Genomic DNA, 16,710 nt, shown 5'->3' with positions numbered 1-16,710 from the left:
CGCAAAGACAGGGTAACAGGTGAGAGAGAAAACACATGCGCACACGCAATAAGACCAACCCCCAGAAGTCCCACTCACAAGAAAACACTACTGACATCACATGATCCTACATTGTTATTGCAATGAGTGTTAGATGTCTTTAGTGGGAAGCTGAATCTAGGTTCTGTACTAAACAATATCTAAGTGGTTAAGAGGTTGTTCATCTTGTTAGTGTTGTGAGTTATTTGGTTTAGTTTTGTCTTGTGTGTTCAGTGACGCATACAGTAAAAAAAAATTACAAATAAAAAATTAATAATTGCGTGACAATCTATTACCCGAGATAAGTCGGGTTAACTCACCAGCGGTTGGGCGCCAGACACGAGATTTCTTCGATATTTTTATTCATTATTCATCCGGGGACCTCGGTGTTACCATAGGGAATGAGTCTGAGATCGCCAAATTGCAATACCGGCCACATCCAGCTAGACTGCGGTATCAAGCACCCTTTGTAACCTTGTATCTTGGCCTGTGGAACGGCCAAATGTCTCCGGTCTCACTTTTCCTTGTCGGCCGAGTGGAGCGGTTCTCCCGGTTCCATTGACGCGCGTCAAATATCCACGATCCATATGTTGTGGTGGGTTATTATGCCGTGGACCAAATGGACATCGGCTGTACCAGATGGCGATCAAACAATTTGAATATTCTTTTTGGAATACTCCCAATCACAGCTAAGGACTATCTGACGTACATTTTTGCTTGATCCTGCAATGCTTTTATACCGATCGGGCTGATAAGCGTTTTTAGTGTTCAATACGAATGCCGTTACTGACAATCAAATAATCAGAAACTACCCCCCCCCCCCTTTAATGCATTCATGATGAAACATAATACCTATGACATAGATGTGATTTGGGAATAATAGCGTGTACTACAGGCAAGAAACGGCAACGTCTATAGTAGAATTGACGTATAAGGCTATTACTAAGCATTTCGGGAATTACCCCAGACCACACTATAACCATACTTATATTCACTGCGGTATAACACGGGAACGTATGGATGGAAACATTTATTATTTTTCACATATTGAACGATAGATAGTTGATGTCAAATGGGCCATAGTATTGTATCCATAGCTATAATATAGAATATAGTTATAGCTCTACAAACAAGGTGACGCACTCCTATCTTTTAAAGCGTGGCCTTGCTATGACGGGCTCCGTCTAATAGCTGGCGCCGAATGAGTTAACACAAGTTGTTGTTATGATCGCAAAATGAATAGCCACTCTGGGCCAGATTTACTATGAGAAATGCAGGCCAAACTTCAAGGTGGTGAGAGAATGTGCGTACTCATTCTGCATCCTAAATTACAAAGGCTGCAGCTAAGTATGTAATAACTAATAAGCACTAATAACCTATGTTGCATTGTGTGCATGAAGCAATAAGGCATAGAAGCACACTTGTTTGTCACCAGAGTTCTGCTTGCGACCATGCATTACAGCAGCAGACAGTTTAATTGTGGCCAAAGATGAAAGGTGATAAGTTAAACAGGTATTTTACATGCTCACACTCCTGATTCATAGTAACCTTCTGTCAATTTGGTTGGCCTATGACAGGAAGCGATAATACTGTAATCCATACACAATGCTTCCATCTTACCGCATTACAAATAAAAAACTGTGAGGAGAAACAGCAGAATATAGACGTATTGGATTTAAGAAGTGACCGAGCAGTTGTCCATCAGCTACAGATTATACTGTAGGTGGACGGCTAATGGACTTCAATAGTCTACCGTTTTTCAGTTTCATCACTTTATGCAACAATTTCAGGCACATCGGAGGCTCTTGGGGGGGGGGGGGGGGGGGGGGGGGGGGGCGTACAAAACAAAACTAAACTAAAATGACACAAACATAATTGGGTGCAATGAAGTGTGCTTGCTGAGGCAAGGTGTCATTTGAAGATAGTGTTACATAAAAAGATATGTAGATAATATGTTTTCTTCACAACATGTAAAGTTATTATTTCGAGTAACTGTGAGGAAGTTAGTGACAATGACGTATGTGAGAGATAGTGGGAGACCCCCACCCTTTCTTTACCCCCACACACACCATCATCCTCAGTCTGTTAGCACCCTAATACCAACACCAGCCTAGTTCATATTCATTCATTAGTGCCACTGGCAAGGAAGTGTGTGGGCTGTAGACTTGTGCCACCATGGTAGACAAGCAACACCCGTGCTAACATTACACCTAAATAGGCAGCACCACTAGGCGGCAAAGCATAGCTGTGTACAATAATGTGGATGAACAAGGGGTTTGATGGATACCTTAAGTCCAAAGCAGCAAGGAGCATTGTTACTGTGCCATTCCCCCAGACCAATGTGGGTTAACCAAGGGTTAAAATGGATGTCTCATGCTTAAGAAACATGCCATGCTCAGCTAGGACACAGGTTAGTGACAGAATGGATGCAGTGCGTTAGTGGACAACAGAGAACACATACAGTACTTACTTACATGCAGGCGCATACAGAGAGGGGGGAGGGGGAGAGAGAGGGAGTGGAGACCAACAAGAATCTAGTCTAATGATGGAAAATCAAACTTAACCATTTGTGATGAGGGGGCAAAATCCTCAGTCAAAATAAAACACCCAAACTATGTGAAATTATATTGAGCAAATATCTCAATATCTCTGGACATGAATCCTTTTAATTAATGGTTTACATTTTTGGTTTGGCTTGAGTAAACCAAGGAGATGCCAGGGACGATATACTACACTAAGGACACTGGATACAAGTTGTTGGTCTGCCTCATCCCTACGGTTTCCCACCTCACCATCTGGCATGGAAGAGAGGTATTGTGGGATTGCAGCCTTACTGTACTTTTCCTCTTTGCACCTCTGCAGGATCTCTAAGCTTCTCTGATGCACAGGGTGATGCAGAAAGCTAAAACTATCACGACTTTTCAAAACTGCACAGGGAGCAGCGTCATCATGCCCTTGGGGAAGCAAAACAAAAGAAAAGAAAATGGAAAAGAGAGAGAAACGACAGATTAGATAGCGAAGAGAGATCGAGAAAAGCAGTCATCTAAGAGAGTTACCTGTGCAAGACTTTCAGGAGAGAAGGTAATTGACATTCAAAATGGCAGTTGATGGCGTCAGTTGGGATCTGTACTCCCCTATAATAGTTCTGAATGGGTGTAATGTGGCCTGGCAGACAGTTCTCCCCCTGGCGATTTACACCCGTTTAACATGGTTGTCAGCTTTAGGGAATATTTAGTCATCCGACATTGGTTTGCATGGTCATACATTAATCCCATGTCCCCTTGGGGGCCAAACGACGCTTTCATTTTGAAAGCGATAAATTCAAACTTGGCCCAAAGCTCACTTCTGGAGTCATGTGAAAACCTAGCTTAGTGAATAGCTTATCTCTGTCAAAAACACACAATTCAGTCCATTTGGGTTAAGTCTTCCAAGGGGAAAATAAAAGCTTTCATTGGGTAATTCTGAGGTTCTTCAGGTTTTGGTTTGGATGTCGGGTTTCTAAAGAGAGCTACGATGGGAAGAGATCTACCATGTCTACCAGATCTACCATGTCTACCAGATCTACCATGTCTAGCGCGGGGTGGGAAAAGAGGGTGCAGTGCACAAGGCCGAGTCAGACCAACGCACTGAACCAACGTGGACAGAAACACAGAACACCTACCATCAGCATCTATTGCATTATCAGGTACATACAGCACTACAGGCTCGGGGAAAGAAGGCAGTTCGTACAGAGACAAAGCTGAGAGAGCTACAGCTACTGTATACATGGCAGCACTACTAGCACTACGCGTACACACACACACTACGGTACGGTGGCTGACGAGGCGGAGGAAGGGGTTCGGAGGTCAGAGTCCTAGCCTGGACTAGGGAGAACAACACACACACACAAAGTCACTTGCGCTTTCTAGAACTATTTGTATGGACATGTAGACGAACATTACTGAATCAACTACAGCAAGATGGGGTGGAACACTGGGGGGAGGGACAGATATCACATTGATTGTTACCTCTGTGTTGTCTTCTCCATTATTGGAGAAGTGGCTAAAACATAATTCCCACTTCCTCTATATATACAGTACTCTCTCCCGTCTGCTCTGCTCCCATGTTTACATCTCTCTCTCTCTCTCTCTCTCTCTCTCGTTCTCTCTCTAGCTGCAGTTAGAGAGACTCACCGGTCTTCCTCTGCGTGTGTCTCCTCCCGGCGTCTCTGAAGGCCACCGTGGCTCTGAAGTAGGCCCTGAGAACCGCCCAGCGGAAGGTGGCCGCGGGGTCGATGCCGATCAGGCTGCAGATGAAGGCGTTCTTGCTGCTCTTCAGCAGAGCCACGATGTCTGGACGCATGTGGTCCGTATTCTTCTCCCTGAAGTCCTGTGTGTGTTTCAAGTTTGTTTATTAAATATCACAATAAAATACAGGTACTTTACGGTGAAATGCTTGTTTCTGTATAAGCCCATGAGAGTGCTTCATACAGTAAAACAAGTAAGTAAGAAAGTAAGTAAAAAGTAAGTAAACATTTTAAAAATAAAAAGTAAGTAAAGAGGAATATACAATATACATATATACAATATACAATCTAAAGTACAACCTATACAATCTAAAGTACAACCTAGGTACAGTCTAAGTACAGTGAGTAAAAATGAATAAACAGTGAGGTACAATGCAGAAAATGAGTTACAAAACTTTGAGGCAAGGTGCAATTGCAAATGAGGTATGAATGTAGTGCAAATCTCTTTAATAATAGATAAATATAATGTGTTAAAGTGTCTAAAGTGAGTGTTAATGTGAGTTTGTTTAAAAGTGAGTGTGTGCAATGAGTGTAGATGATGGGTTGTTACATGGAGTCATCGAGCATCCTGATGGCCTGGGGATAGAAGCTCCTTCTGAGTCTCTCTGTACTGGCCATAAGACTCCGGTAGCGCTTGCCTGACCGCAGCAGTTCAAAGAGGCGTGTGTGTGTGTGCACATGCATGCACAAAGAGACTAAATGTAAGGTTTTTGAAGATAATTTACCTCACAACCTTCTTGCGAATACAGCAGCTTAACTTTCTCTAACACCTGGTAGAATGAGCTCAAAATAAACTTCTCAAGCAAACCAAACTGGTTAACTAAACTAGTGTATCATTGAAACTGCATGGGCCGCCATTATGACTAGAGTAGCCAATTAGAAAAGGATTTGTCTGAGATGACATTATGTAAGAGGGGGGGGGGGGGGTACTTTCCTAGTTCACTGAGGAAGAATGCATTCCGCTTTACATTTTGGCCATGGTATGCTGCACTTGATTAGGGAATTTGCCACAACTACCGTATGTCACCGCAATGCCAATTAACTGGATGGCAGAGCTTTTAATTGAGTTTCTCTTTCATTTGTACAATGCAATTACACCAATCATGCCTCACTGGCTGTCAATGTTATTTCAAACTAGCCAAGATGTTTCTTAAAACCTGAGATCCAAATTTAAAAAATTTAATGCATCAGAATATAAGAGAATATGAGAAGGTTGTTGTTCAATGTAGTAATTTTTGCAAATGAATGCCCAGACCTGCATGGCGGGTGAAATGCTCCCACGGTTGCCAGATCTTGATTTGGTTGTGTAATATGACACTCTTGCTGGGAGTTATGCCAAGACAGTGGTTCAAAATCCCCCACACAGGTATGTGGGAGCCTTTACACTCCATTTACTAGCTTTACATGATACATGAGTAGTAGTATGTCTACTCCTATTACACTGGGTGGCTCAGTGGGAGCTGGAGGGCCTGTGTGTGTGTGTGTGTGTGTGTGTGTGTGTGTGTGTGTGTGTGTGTGTGTGTGTGTGTGTGTGTGTGTGTGTGTGTGTGTGTGTGTGTGTGTGTGTGTGTGTGTGTGTGTGTGTGTGTGTGTGTGTGTGTGTGTGTGTGTGTGTGTGTGTGTGTGTGTGTGTGTGTGTGTGTGTGTGTGGTCCATCAGTAAGGCACCTCTTACCAAACTACAGTTTCTAAGTAACCCTACTATATCTGTCAGCTAAAAGGAATTCATCTTGGCAATGCAAAGCATTAACCTATCAACAAGTTACAAGTCTAAACAATCTCTAGAAGGCTCATAAATTACTAAATCAAAGTCAACAAGCCCACAATTGACCTATCTCAAACGCCCGCCCTCTTTTCTTTATCATCCAATCACAACTGTTTTCTAGCCATCCCGTTTGATTGATGTACAACAGAGAAAGGGAATATGGCCGCTGACCTTGATGCCGTACTTGACCCTGCCGGCGTAGTGGTGGATGATGAAGGCGGGTTCCATGACGGCAGGGAACTCTATGTAGCTGTTGCCCTCATGTTGCCGTTTGAACTTGTCCAGCAGAGTCTGGTTGGTGGCTTGAGGGAAGCTGGGAGACACAGACAGACAGACATCATCACCAAGACAAGATAGCATGTAATTCACAGGCTTTATTCACCAATGGAAAATGTATCCAATGACATGGAAATTGTTGGGATTTTCTTCAAGGATATTTTAACGCAGACATCCGTCGCTCCGTCTCCCTTCGAGATCTCAACTGGGTCACGAAGGGATCTGGGGATTTATGTGCACTTAAAGTCTGACACAACACAGGGAACACATTAAGAGTTGACTCAAAGTGAGGAGAGAGTAATCACCACTCTCTGATTACTACAAACATTATGGACATTTAATTTGGGCAGACCGATGGCAGGTTTTGGTTTCAATACTGATTCCAATATTTGGGTGCTTACATTTTCCAAAAACCTATACGCTTAAATTATGAAATATTGACATTTACTTGCAAATATCCCTCATTTATAATTTGGAAAATAATTAAGATAAGATGAGATATTCCTTTGTTGATCCCCTTGGGGAAATTCCAACCAAGGATTGGATAAGATTGAGCTAACAGCTCATACAAATTTTGGTTCAATGTACAAATAAGAGAATAATTTCGGTCTCACACAAATAAATAGCCTTGTGTTTAAAATAACACCCAATTTAACAAGCGACTCCTACAAGTCGGTTGGTGCGCCTGCGCAGTAGAATCAGGAAGTGTCGGGGGCAGCGTGAGCCTCCCACGCGTTACTCCTCGACACTGAGAGATCGAGCTGCGCAGGTGAAAAGATGCGACTGCTGTTACCTCAAGTACCGGAGGGGACTTGTGCTATGTATGACTTAGTCCACATTGCAGCCGGCTTGTGGGAGGCAAGAAACAGCGTTCGTGACGGGGGAGGGTTGAATTGGATGATACGAAATTGGGATGGGAGAAAATATAGAAAAATGGGAGAAAAAGTGGATCAAAAAAAAAAATAACACCCAATTTAGTCCCTTCCTGGTCATTGCACTACCCTACTGTCTGTCTTTTCGCCTGACAGCTAGGAGTTTCACTGGGAGAGAGCTATCATGACAGCTCCCCCAGATCCCCTCCCTGCTGAACAGGCACTGCGACTGACTAGCAGAACTTCAGAAGTCACTATTGTAACAACCAGGACTCATACCCCAATGTATTCCCACCTGCGACCACTGCCAACTAGGACGACTGGTAGGGATGACTGACCAAGCTGGAGGTACCGCGTCAGGAATTGAACCTGGGTTTCTGCAGTGGTAGGCGAGTGCTTAGACCTCTACACTACCCAGACGCACCATGGTGCTAATCACTTAATTGACCCATCTCTAACCCGCCTCCTTTTAAATTTGTTCTTGATCCTCCAATCACAACTGTTGCTTTCCTCGGACAAAATAAGCAACAGTTGTGATTGGAGGATCAACCAAAGAGGGCAGGGTTTGAGATAGGTGAATTGCATTGGAAGCTTTCAGTGTACGGACTCTACATCCTTATCATATGTCTATTCTCATTCGAGCACCTGTGTTTTTTGTTTTGTACACTGTTTTAATACACCACAGGGTTATGTATTTATTAAACTGTTGTTGTAAGGAAACCTATTGGTGCTTTATTGGTGGCACCTTTGCTGATACAATACATCAGTAAAAAACGTACATCTGCCGATAATATCAAACCAATATATCTGTCCAGCCCTGATGGAAATAATTAATTATGGGACACTGGAAATGCTATGCAGGATGCTGCTTAACGTTAATCCCTGATCTGTGGCCAGTTACGGTATTTTCTCCTCTAATGCTTCAGGTTATAACATGGCGCTGTGAACTGATCCCAGTTCATCGCTCTCCCTAGAGTTTGAGCTCACGTAGCCTGATAGTCACTTTCTCTTCCTAGAGTTTGAGCTCACGTAGCCTGATAAAGTCACTTTCTCTCCCTAGAGTTTGAGCTCACGTAGCCTGATAAAGTCACTTTCTCTCCCTAGAGTTTGAGCTCACGTAGCCTGATAAAGTCACTTTCTCTCCCTAGAGTTTGAGCTCACGTAGCCTGATAAAGTCACTTTCTCTCCCTAGAGTTTGAGCTCACGTAGCCTGATAAAGTCACTTTCCTTCCAGCCCTTCAAAGCCAAGAGCCAGAGGTTCAGCAGAAAATCAACAGCTTACAGGAAGAAAGGAGAGGAAGAATGGGACACAGGAGGTTTAGAGAAAAACACACACAACCAAAGACTCCCTGATCTGTAGCTATTCCAAGTGGGAGGAGGGCTCTTACTTAATTTTGTGCGGGAGAATGAAATGTCTTTTTATATATACATATACATCACATTACAGCCATACTTTGTAGTCATTAACGGTAAGTAACTGTCCGAATTTTATGTTCTATATAAAATCTAGCTGGAAAAGCGCTTGGAATGTATAGACGGTTTCACTGGAATTATGGTGCTAGGGAACAGTTTGGACCCAAATGTATCTTCTGTCAACTATTGCATTAGCTAACATTGCATTGCTAACAGTCAAAATGGACAAAAATAGTGTTTCATAAAGAGTAAGTTCTTTTTCACAAAGTGAGCAAGAAGAACCCATATAAATTCTCTTCATTATGTCTTTGTTTGTTGTCCAGGGTCTGGGATTAATTCTCCTGATTGAAGTTGGGGGGGGGGGGGGGGGGGGGGTTGGTCGCGTGAATATTAAAGGCAACCAACTTGTGTTCGGCTTTTCTCTGATTGGCCGCGACCCCCCGCCCCCACGCACAAGCAAGCGGCAGCCCCTCCCACGTCCCAAATGAAACGCAAGGAGCTAGCGGCAGCGCGGGCAACCAACTTGTGTACCACTACCAACCAACTTAAGCTGCTGTACCAACCAACTTGTGTTCAGCTGCGGTAGCATTGGAGCGCTGCTGACTGATTATTATGTTTCGCGTTTTTAACAACCAACTACCAGATTCACTCGTCACTGTACATCAAGTATAAACAAATCCCATACAGTTATGAAATGCGCTGAACTAGAAAGCGTAACGTTATTATGTTTCGCGTTTTTAACAACCAACTACCAGATTCACTCGTCACTGTACATCACTTCAGCTCCAGCAGCAGCAGCGGCCGCGCTCCGTTGAAGCCCTTCAATGACAGAGCTCTCATATTTTGCGAATGCATAAACTATATCTTAAATTATGGCTATGTGTCTAATATGGCTGTCGCTTATCAATGACTTCGCGACAGCCATATTAAACACTCACTGTACATCAGTGTGGAACTGTATGCTGTAACGTTATATGTTATTTCGCCCGTGGAGGCTGCTGAAGCCGTGAAGCGCCAGCGGGGCGACGCAGTGGTTTTTCCCCGGCTTCCGTGCGCCGCCGCCGGCTTGATACAGCTTCAGCAGCAGCAGCGGCGGTGCTCTGTTGTAGGAAGCCCTTCAATGAGCGCTCTCATATTTTGCGAATGCATAAACTATATCTTAAATTATGGCTATGTGTCTAATATGGCTGTCGCTTATCAATGACTTCGCGACAGCCATATTAGACACATCGCCATAATTTAAGATATAGTTTATGCATTCGCAAATATGAGAGCTCTGTCATTGAAGTGGGTGGTGGCAGCATTACTAACAGTAGCGATTTTTATTGTTTTGTCATGACCAAACATAATCCCAACATAGATAGGAGGTGTACTGTATGTCAAATGTCGGTCATCATCGCCATAATTTAAGATATAGTTTATGCATTCGCAAATATGAGAGCTCTGTCATTGAAGTGGGTGGTGGCAGCATTACTAACAGTAGCGATTTTTATTGTTTTGTCATGACCAAACATAATCCCAACATAGATAGGAGGTGTACTGTATGTCAAATGTCGGTCATGTGGTGGAAGAGTTTAGTACAGTCACACAACAGAACACCAGTGTTTCTAGTAGATATGTTTATTAATATAAATAAACACCTCTGTCTGAACTGGTTCGAGCAGCGCGTTGGTTCGACCAGCGCTTCTGCCGCGTCTCTCAGCGGAAAAGGGCGTGTGCTAGGGCGGTCACATGGCCAATCAGAGAAACGCTGAACGAAAAGCTGAACACAAGTTGGTCGCCTTTAATATTCACGCGGGTTGGTCAGGTCTGTTTGACAACTGCTCAATTTCCCCTGGGGAAAGATCTTGGATCTTGTTAGGTATAGATGGGAGGCTGTAAAAATGGTACATAATGGTATGGTTTAATAATGCTGTAAACAGGTTGACATTTGACTTAGGTCATGCTGGCAGACTCACTTGCATTCCTCGTCCAGCAGGTGGAGTAGTGCTGTGGGCTTCTTGCTGATCAGGCTAATGCAGCCTGTGTTGTCGATGTAGTCAATAGTATTCCAGCTGATACCCTCTGCCCTGTACTCCTCCTATGGGGGCAGAACACGGACAGGGAATATCAAATATTCCAGTTACAACTGTGTGGTGAGTGGCTCCATCCCTCTTGGGACAACTAAATAACCATGACTCAGCGGTTTACCGCAACACACCAAAACGACAATGTTAAGAAATCAAGTGCTAAATGGTGTAATTTCAAAATGGTCTATGCTCTTCAAACATGGCACAAAAAAGGACAAAACTAACTAGAGAGCATCCACTTCCAAAACAATGTTGTTATGATGGCAGCCATGCTTTCATGTTGGGCTGTTGTGCTATAAAATACTTCCCTGTGCTTATCTGGATGGTTAGCCACTTAAAAGCAGGAACAGCATTTTTAGTATATTGCATTTCCCCCCCTTCCTTCTACATGTTGTATTCTTGTGGGAAACAGTTGACCAATAAAGAGCCCTCATCCCAGAGAGGTTTAATAAGAATCAAGGGAATCTCCTTCTCTGGTCCTCTCCTCTCGTTGTAGCCCAAAGTCAAAAAGCTACACTAAACCATTTAATTCCTGTTGCTTATTCCGTTTTCTGCACAAATAAGGACAGAAGTCAACCAAGTTCATTGGTGCGCTGGGCCCCAGAACAACAGCCTAATACGGTATATGGTCTTTCTCTCTGGTCAGAAATGGAATGAGAACTCGTCCTTCAGTACTTGGCCAAATGAAAATATTTAGCTGTGTAAAAAGGAGATTATACGGAAGATTCCTGTATGTTTATGTGTGTACTGAGCAAAGACAAATATTGTAGTTCAATAAATTAATAAAACCTGACAAACTCTCTACGACTGATCTATGATCGAAGGGCCACATGTCTTAGAATTAGGCTCAACATTCAAATAGGACTACAAAGCTATGTTAAAGCAAATTACTAAGCATCTACGTTTCACACAAATTTACAACTTGCTTTTGATGTTGTACAAAAGACTGAAACTTGTTCTTAATCTGAGAAAAAACAAAACATACTCTATGGTGTTCTCAAAATCAAGAGCAAAGCCACTAAACCCATCAACTATTGTCACTCTTCAGGGTAAGGAGATTGAGATTGTTCGTTCAAGTACTTAGGTATTCTTCTTGATGAGTCTCTCTCTTTTAAGCCACACATTCAGCATCTTGTGAAGAAACTGAAGCTGAAATTTTATTTTAGAAATAGAGCTCGTTTCTCATTTGAGGCTAAAATAAGGCTTGTCATTGTTATTGGCTGGTCTGCACTGGCCACCCGCAAACTTGTGCATTGGTACATATTGATTTACAAGGCAATTCTCAGTCTCCCCTCTTACTTGTGTACTTATATGGTCCAAAAAGTTGTTCAGAGTTATTTTTTACGTTATCAAAGTTTGCTCCTATCGTCTGTTCCCAATGTTCGTACTGAAATGGGAATGAGAGCATTTAGTTATTCTGCTCCCTCGGCTTGGAACATGTTACAGAATGACCTGAAACTCTCTGACTATGTACCACTGGATGCTTTTAAATGCCTCATGAAGGGACTAGAGGTTGAATCAATAGTCTGTCGTTGTTTTGCCCTAATAATATATTGTTGCTGCCTGCCCTGCTAGGTTGCCTCTGGCTCTGATATTAGTTGTTTAGTGTATTTGTGAATTTTTTTATTTTGTTTTATTTTTTATCCACTTTTTCTCCTTATTTTTCTATTTTTCTCCCATCCCAATTTCGTATTGCCAATTCTCCTCTCCCCTGTCTTGAACGTTGCTAGACTATGCCTCCCACTGGTCGGCTGTAGTGAGGATAGAAGCCTTGCATCACGTGTCCCCTCCGGTACACGAGGAGGCAGCCTGTAGCATCTTTTCACCAGACAGCGCGGACTCTCAGTGGCGAGGAGTAACGTGTGGGAGGCTCACACTACCCCCGATACTTCCTGTCTCTGCTGTGCAGGCGTCACCCAACCGACCTGTAGGAGTCGCTGTCCACAACATCCAATCCCCTAACCATCGACTTCCACCCGCTACCTCTGCCAATTGAGATAGTATGATGACTGGCCCAAGCTGCAGGCAATGCCGACACCGGGATTCGAGACCGGAGTCTCTTGCATTGGTGACTAGCGCAATCTCCGCTACGCCACCCAGCCACCTAATTTGTTGTTGTTTTTTGTATTTTTTTTGTATTCCTTTGCTGCAGCTTGTCTTGGCCAGGTCTCCCTTGAAAGAGATTTTTAATCTCAATGTGACTTTCCTGGTTAAATAAATAAATAGAATCTATGTGGCCATACATTAACATTACACTAGAATAAACTTCCACTTCACATCTGTTGCTGGACCTTATTTGTGGAAAAACAACCCTAAGTCTTAAAATATTGAGAATATTGTCTGGAGAGGCTTATTTTCTTTGCCTCTCACCGTTTGTACCCTACATATTCCAATACAAATACAGCACACTTGTTGAGGTTATACGGCATGCAGCTATTTAATGACCAACTGGACCAGATGTGACACAGAGACAGATGTTTCACAGAGACACGCCATCGGATTCCACAAGGTGCACATAGCTCACGCATGGAGGTCTGTCACCTCTCTCATCTCATCCACCTCTCTCATCTCATCCACCTCTCTCATCTCATCCACCTCTCTCATCTCAGTCACCTCTTATCCACCTCTCTCATCTCATCCACCTCTCTCATCTCATCCACCTCTCTCATCTCATCCACCTCTCTCATCTCATCCACCTCTTATCTACCTCTCTCATCTCATCCACCTCTCTCATCTCATCCACCTCTCTCATCTCATCCACCTCTCTCATCTCATCCACCTCTCTCATCTCATCCACCTCTCTCATCTCATCCACCTCTCTCATCTCATCCACCTCTCTCATCTCATCCACCTCTCTCATCTCATCCACCTCTCTCATCTCATCCACCTCTCTCATCTCATCCACCTCTCTCATCTCATCCACCTCTCATCTCATCCACCTCTCATCCACCTCTCTCATCTCAGTCACCTCTTATCCACCTCTCTCATCTTATCCACCTCTCTCATCTCAGTCACCTCTCATCCACCTCTCTCATCTCATCCACCTCTTATCCACCTCTCTCATCTCAGTCACCCCTCTCATCTCATCCACCTCTTATCCACCTCTCTCATCTCATCCACCTCTTATCCACCTCTCTCATCTCATCCACCTCTCTCATCTCATCCACCTCTCTCATCTCATCCACCTCTTATCTACCTCTCTCATCTCATCCACCTCTCTCATCTCATCCACCTCTCTCATCTCATCCACCTCTTATCTACCTCTCTCATCTCATCCACCTCTCTCATCTCATCCACCTCTCTCATCTCATCCACCTCTCTCATCTCATCCACCTCTCTCATCTCATCCACCTCTTATCTACCCCTCTCATCTCATCCACCTCTCTCATCTCATCCACCTCTCTCATCTCATCCACCTCTCTCATCTCATCCACCTCTCTCATCTCATCCACCTCTTATCTACCTCTCTCATCTCATCCACCTCTCTCATCTCATCCACCTCTCTCATCTCATCCACCTCTTATCTACCTCTCTCATCTCATCCACCTCTCTCATCTCATCCACCTCTCTCATCTCATCCACCTCTCTCATCTCATCCACCTCTCTCATCTCATCCACCTCTCCACCTCTCTCATCTCATCCACCTCTCTCATCTCATCCACCTCTCTCATCTCATCCACCTCTTATCCACCTCTCTCATCTCATCCACCTCTCTCATCTCATCCACCTCTCTCATCTCAGCCACCTCTTATCCACCTCTCTCATCTCATCCACCTCTCTCATCTCATCCACCTCTCTCATCTCAGCCACCTCTTATCCACCTCTCTCATCTCAGTCACCTCTCATCCACCTCTCTCATCCACCTCTCATCCACCTCTCTCATCCACCTCTCATCTCATCCACCTCTCTCATAGGGCTTTCTTCACCTCCTCTCAGTCTCCTGCTGCATCGCTGCGTCTGGGATTTTGACAATGTGACTGATCCCTGGTAGCCGACGGAAAGACAATAAAACCCATTTACAAGACCTCTATAAACGGCTCCGGGAAAACAGAGAAATACCATTAGTGCTTTAATGAGAGTGTGTGTGTGTGTGTGTGTGTGTGTGTGTGTGTGTGTGTGTGTGTGTGTGTGTGTGTGTGTGTGTGTGTGTGTGTGTGTGTGTGTGTGTGTGTGTGACTGTGTGTGTGTGTGTGACTGTGTGTGTGTGTGTGTGTGTGTGTGTGTGTGTGTGGGTGTCTGTGGGTGTCTGTGGGTGTGTGTGTGTGTGTGTGTGTGTGTGTGTGTGTGTGTGTGTGTGTGTGTGTGTGTGTGTGTGTGTGTGTGTGTGTGTGTGGGTGTGTGGGTGTCTGTGGGTATCTGTGTGCGTGTGTGTGTGTGTGTGCGTGGTGTCTGGGTATTCTAGGAATTATTTGACCTCATTTGGATTTATGATGGGTGTGCATGGCATGGCATGGCATGTGTTGTACGTATGGCTGAAGAGAAGCCAGCAGAGGGAAGAATCTCCAACACCTCCTTATCGCTACAGTAGAGCTTCTCCTCCTACAGCTGCTGTAATGTTGTTACATCTCCAACACCTCCTTATCGCTACAGTAGAGCTTCTCCTCCTACAGCTGCTGTAATGTTGTTACATCTCCAACACCTCCTTATCGCTACAGTAGAGCTTCTCCTCCTACAGCTGCTGTAGTGTTGTTACATCTCCAACACCTCCTTATCGCTACAGTAGAGCTTCTCCTCCTACAGCTGCTGTAATGTTGTTACATCTCCAACACCTCCTTATCGCTACAGTAGAGCTTCTCCTCCTACAGCTGCTGTAATGTTGTTACATCTCCAACACCTCCTTATCGCTACAGTAGAGCTTCTCCTCCTACAGCTGCTGTAATGTTGTTACATCTCCAACACCTCCTTATCGCTACAGTAGAGCTTCTCCTCCTACACTGAGAAGCTGGTTGGACATTTATTGCCGCCTAACAGAAGATGGTGAGTTATGCTGTTTGATTAAATGTTATTTTATCTATGACCAGCAGAAGATAAGTAGATCCAAAAAAAAACAATGACTGGGGCTCTGACTCTATGGAGGCCATATAATGTTTGTGTCGGCTCTTGAACAAATTAGGTTTTAATTCTGGTTGAGACCTTCAAACAATGCTAGAATATAAACCTCATTTGGGTGTAAGAGCTCAGACAAACCGTTTATGCCTCAAACCGTTTATAAAGTTAGAGCCTCTTTCATTGTCGTCTGGAGCAGCCGCAGATTTCACATCCCAATTACGTCACCAGTTGGAGGGTTCTCTTCTCTTTCTGATTTTCTAGCTTAAAGGAGAGAGTGGTGCGTGTTCACAAATACTGACGGAACTGTCCTGAGGCACAGGAAATAACATGTGAATTCTTAAAATGGGTGGCATTCCCCTTTGAGTACTCCTGTCGATGAGCCTTTGAGCAAATCCATTAATGGCCATTTGCTTCAGTGTTAAGTGGCAAACAGTGTAAGGTTGTGATCGTGCTAAGAACGTCTCAGGTGTGATTGTGTATAACTGTGCATATAGTAGATTGTGCAGTGCAAAATGTCAAAGTTGGTGAAAAAGAGTGTGCATTGATCTCAGCAACCCTTCTCTGGTAAATGAAATGAGGACATGTTCAGATCACCTTAATATTCTACTGCCCCACTAATAGTGCAGTAAGCACCTTCAGTTAAGGTTTCATTAAATCCTAGCTTCTATATTATCTCGCTTCCTCCTCTGATCAAGTAACTGCTTTCATCACTGGGTCGTTGGAATTCTTTATTCTTCCAAGTACAGTTCTACATATACCAGGAGTTTGTCCTCTGCATTTCACCCATCCTAACTATATAAGAGCAGCAAGCAGCCACTAGTCCTGCTCCCCGGGGACCAGTTCTATCGCTGGCACCTGGGAAACAACAGGAGTGTGTACCTTGCACCCATGTTTTTTATGATCTGCATGTCAACAACTATACTAACCCAGAGATCCATACAACCTTAATAACTGTACTTCCCAT

General features: G+C 43.9%; 1 protein-coding gene across 1 annotated transcript in view; it reads right to left on the bottom strand.

Annotated features, from left to right (window-relative positions):
* myo9aa (myosin IXAa) overlaps positions 1 to 16,710 on the bottom strand; it is a 204,572-nt gene that overhangs the window by 62,522 nt on the left and 125,340 nt on the right. Inside the window, 4 exon segments of the mRNA XM_084337743.1 lie at positions 2,853 to 2,972; positions 4,191 to 4,386; positions 6,239 to 6,380; positions 10,587 to 10,708. Coding sequence (XP_084193869.1) covers positions 2,853 to 2,972; positions 4,191 to 4,386; positions 6,239 to 6,380; positions 10,587 to 10,708 — 580 coding nt within the window.

The sequence above is a fragment of the Notolepis coatsorum genome (genome assembly GCF_963971535.1).
Source record: "Notolepis coatsorum genome assembly, chromosome: 20".
Classification (NCBI taxonomy): Eukaryota; Metazoa; Chordata; class Actinopteri; order Aulopiformes; family Paralepididae; genus Notolepis; species Notolepis coatsorum.
This window is presented reverse-complemented; position numbering and strand designations above follow the sequence as displayed.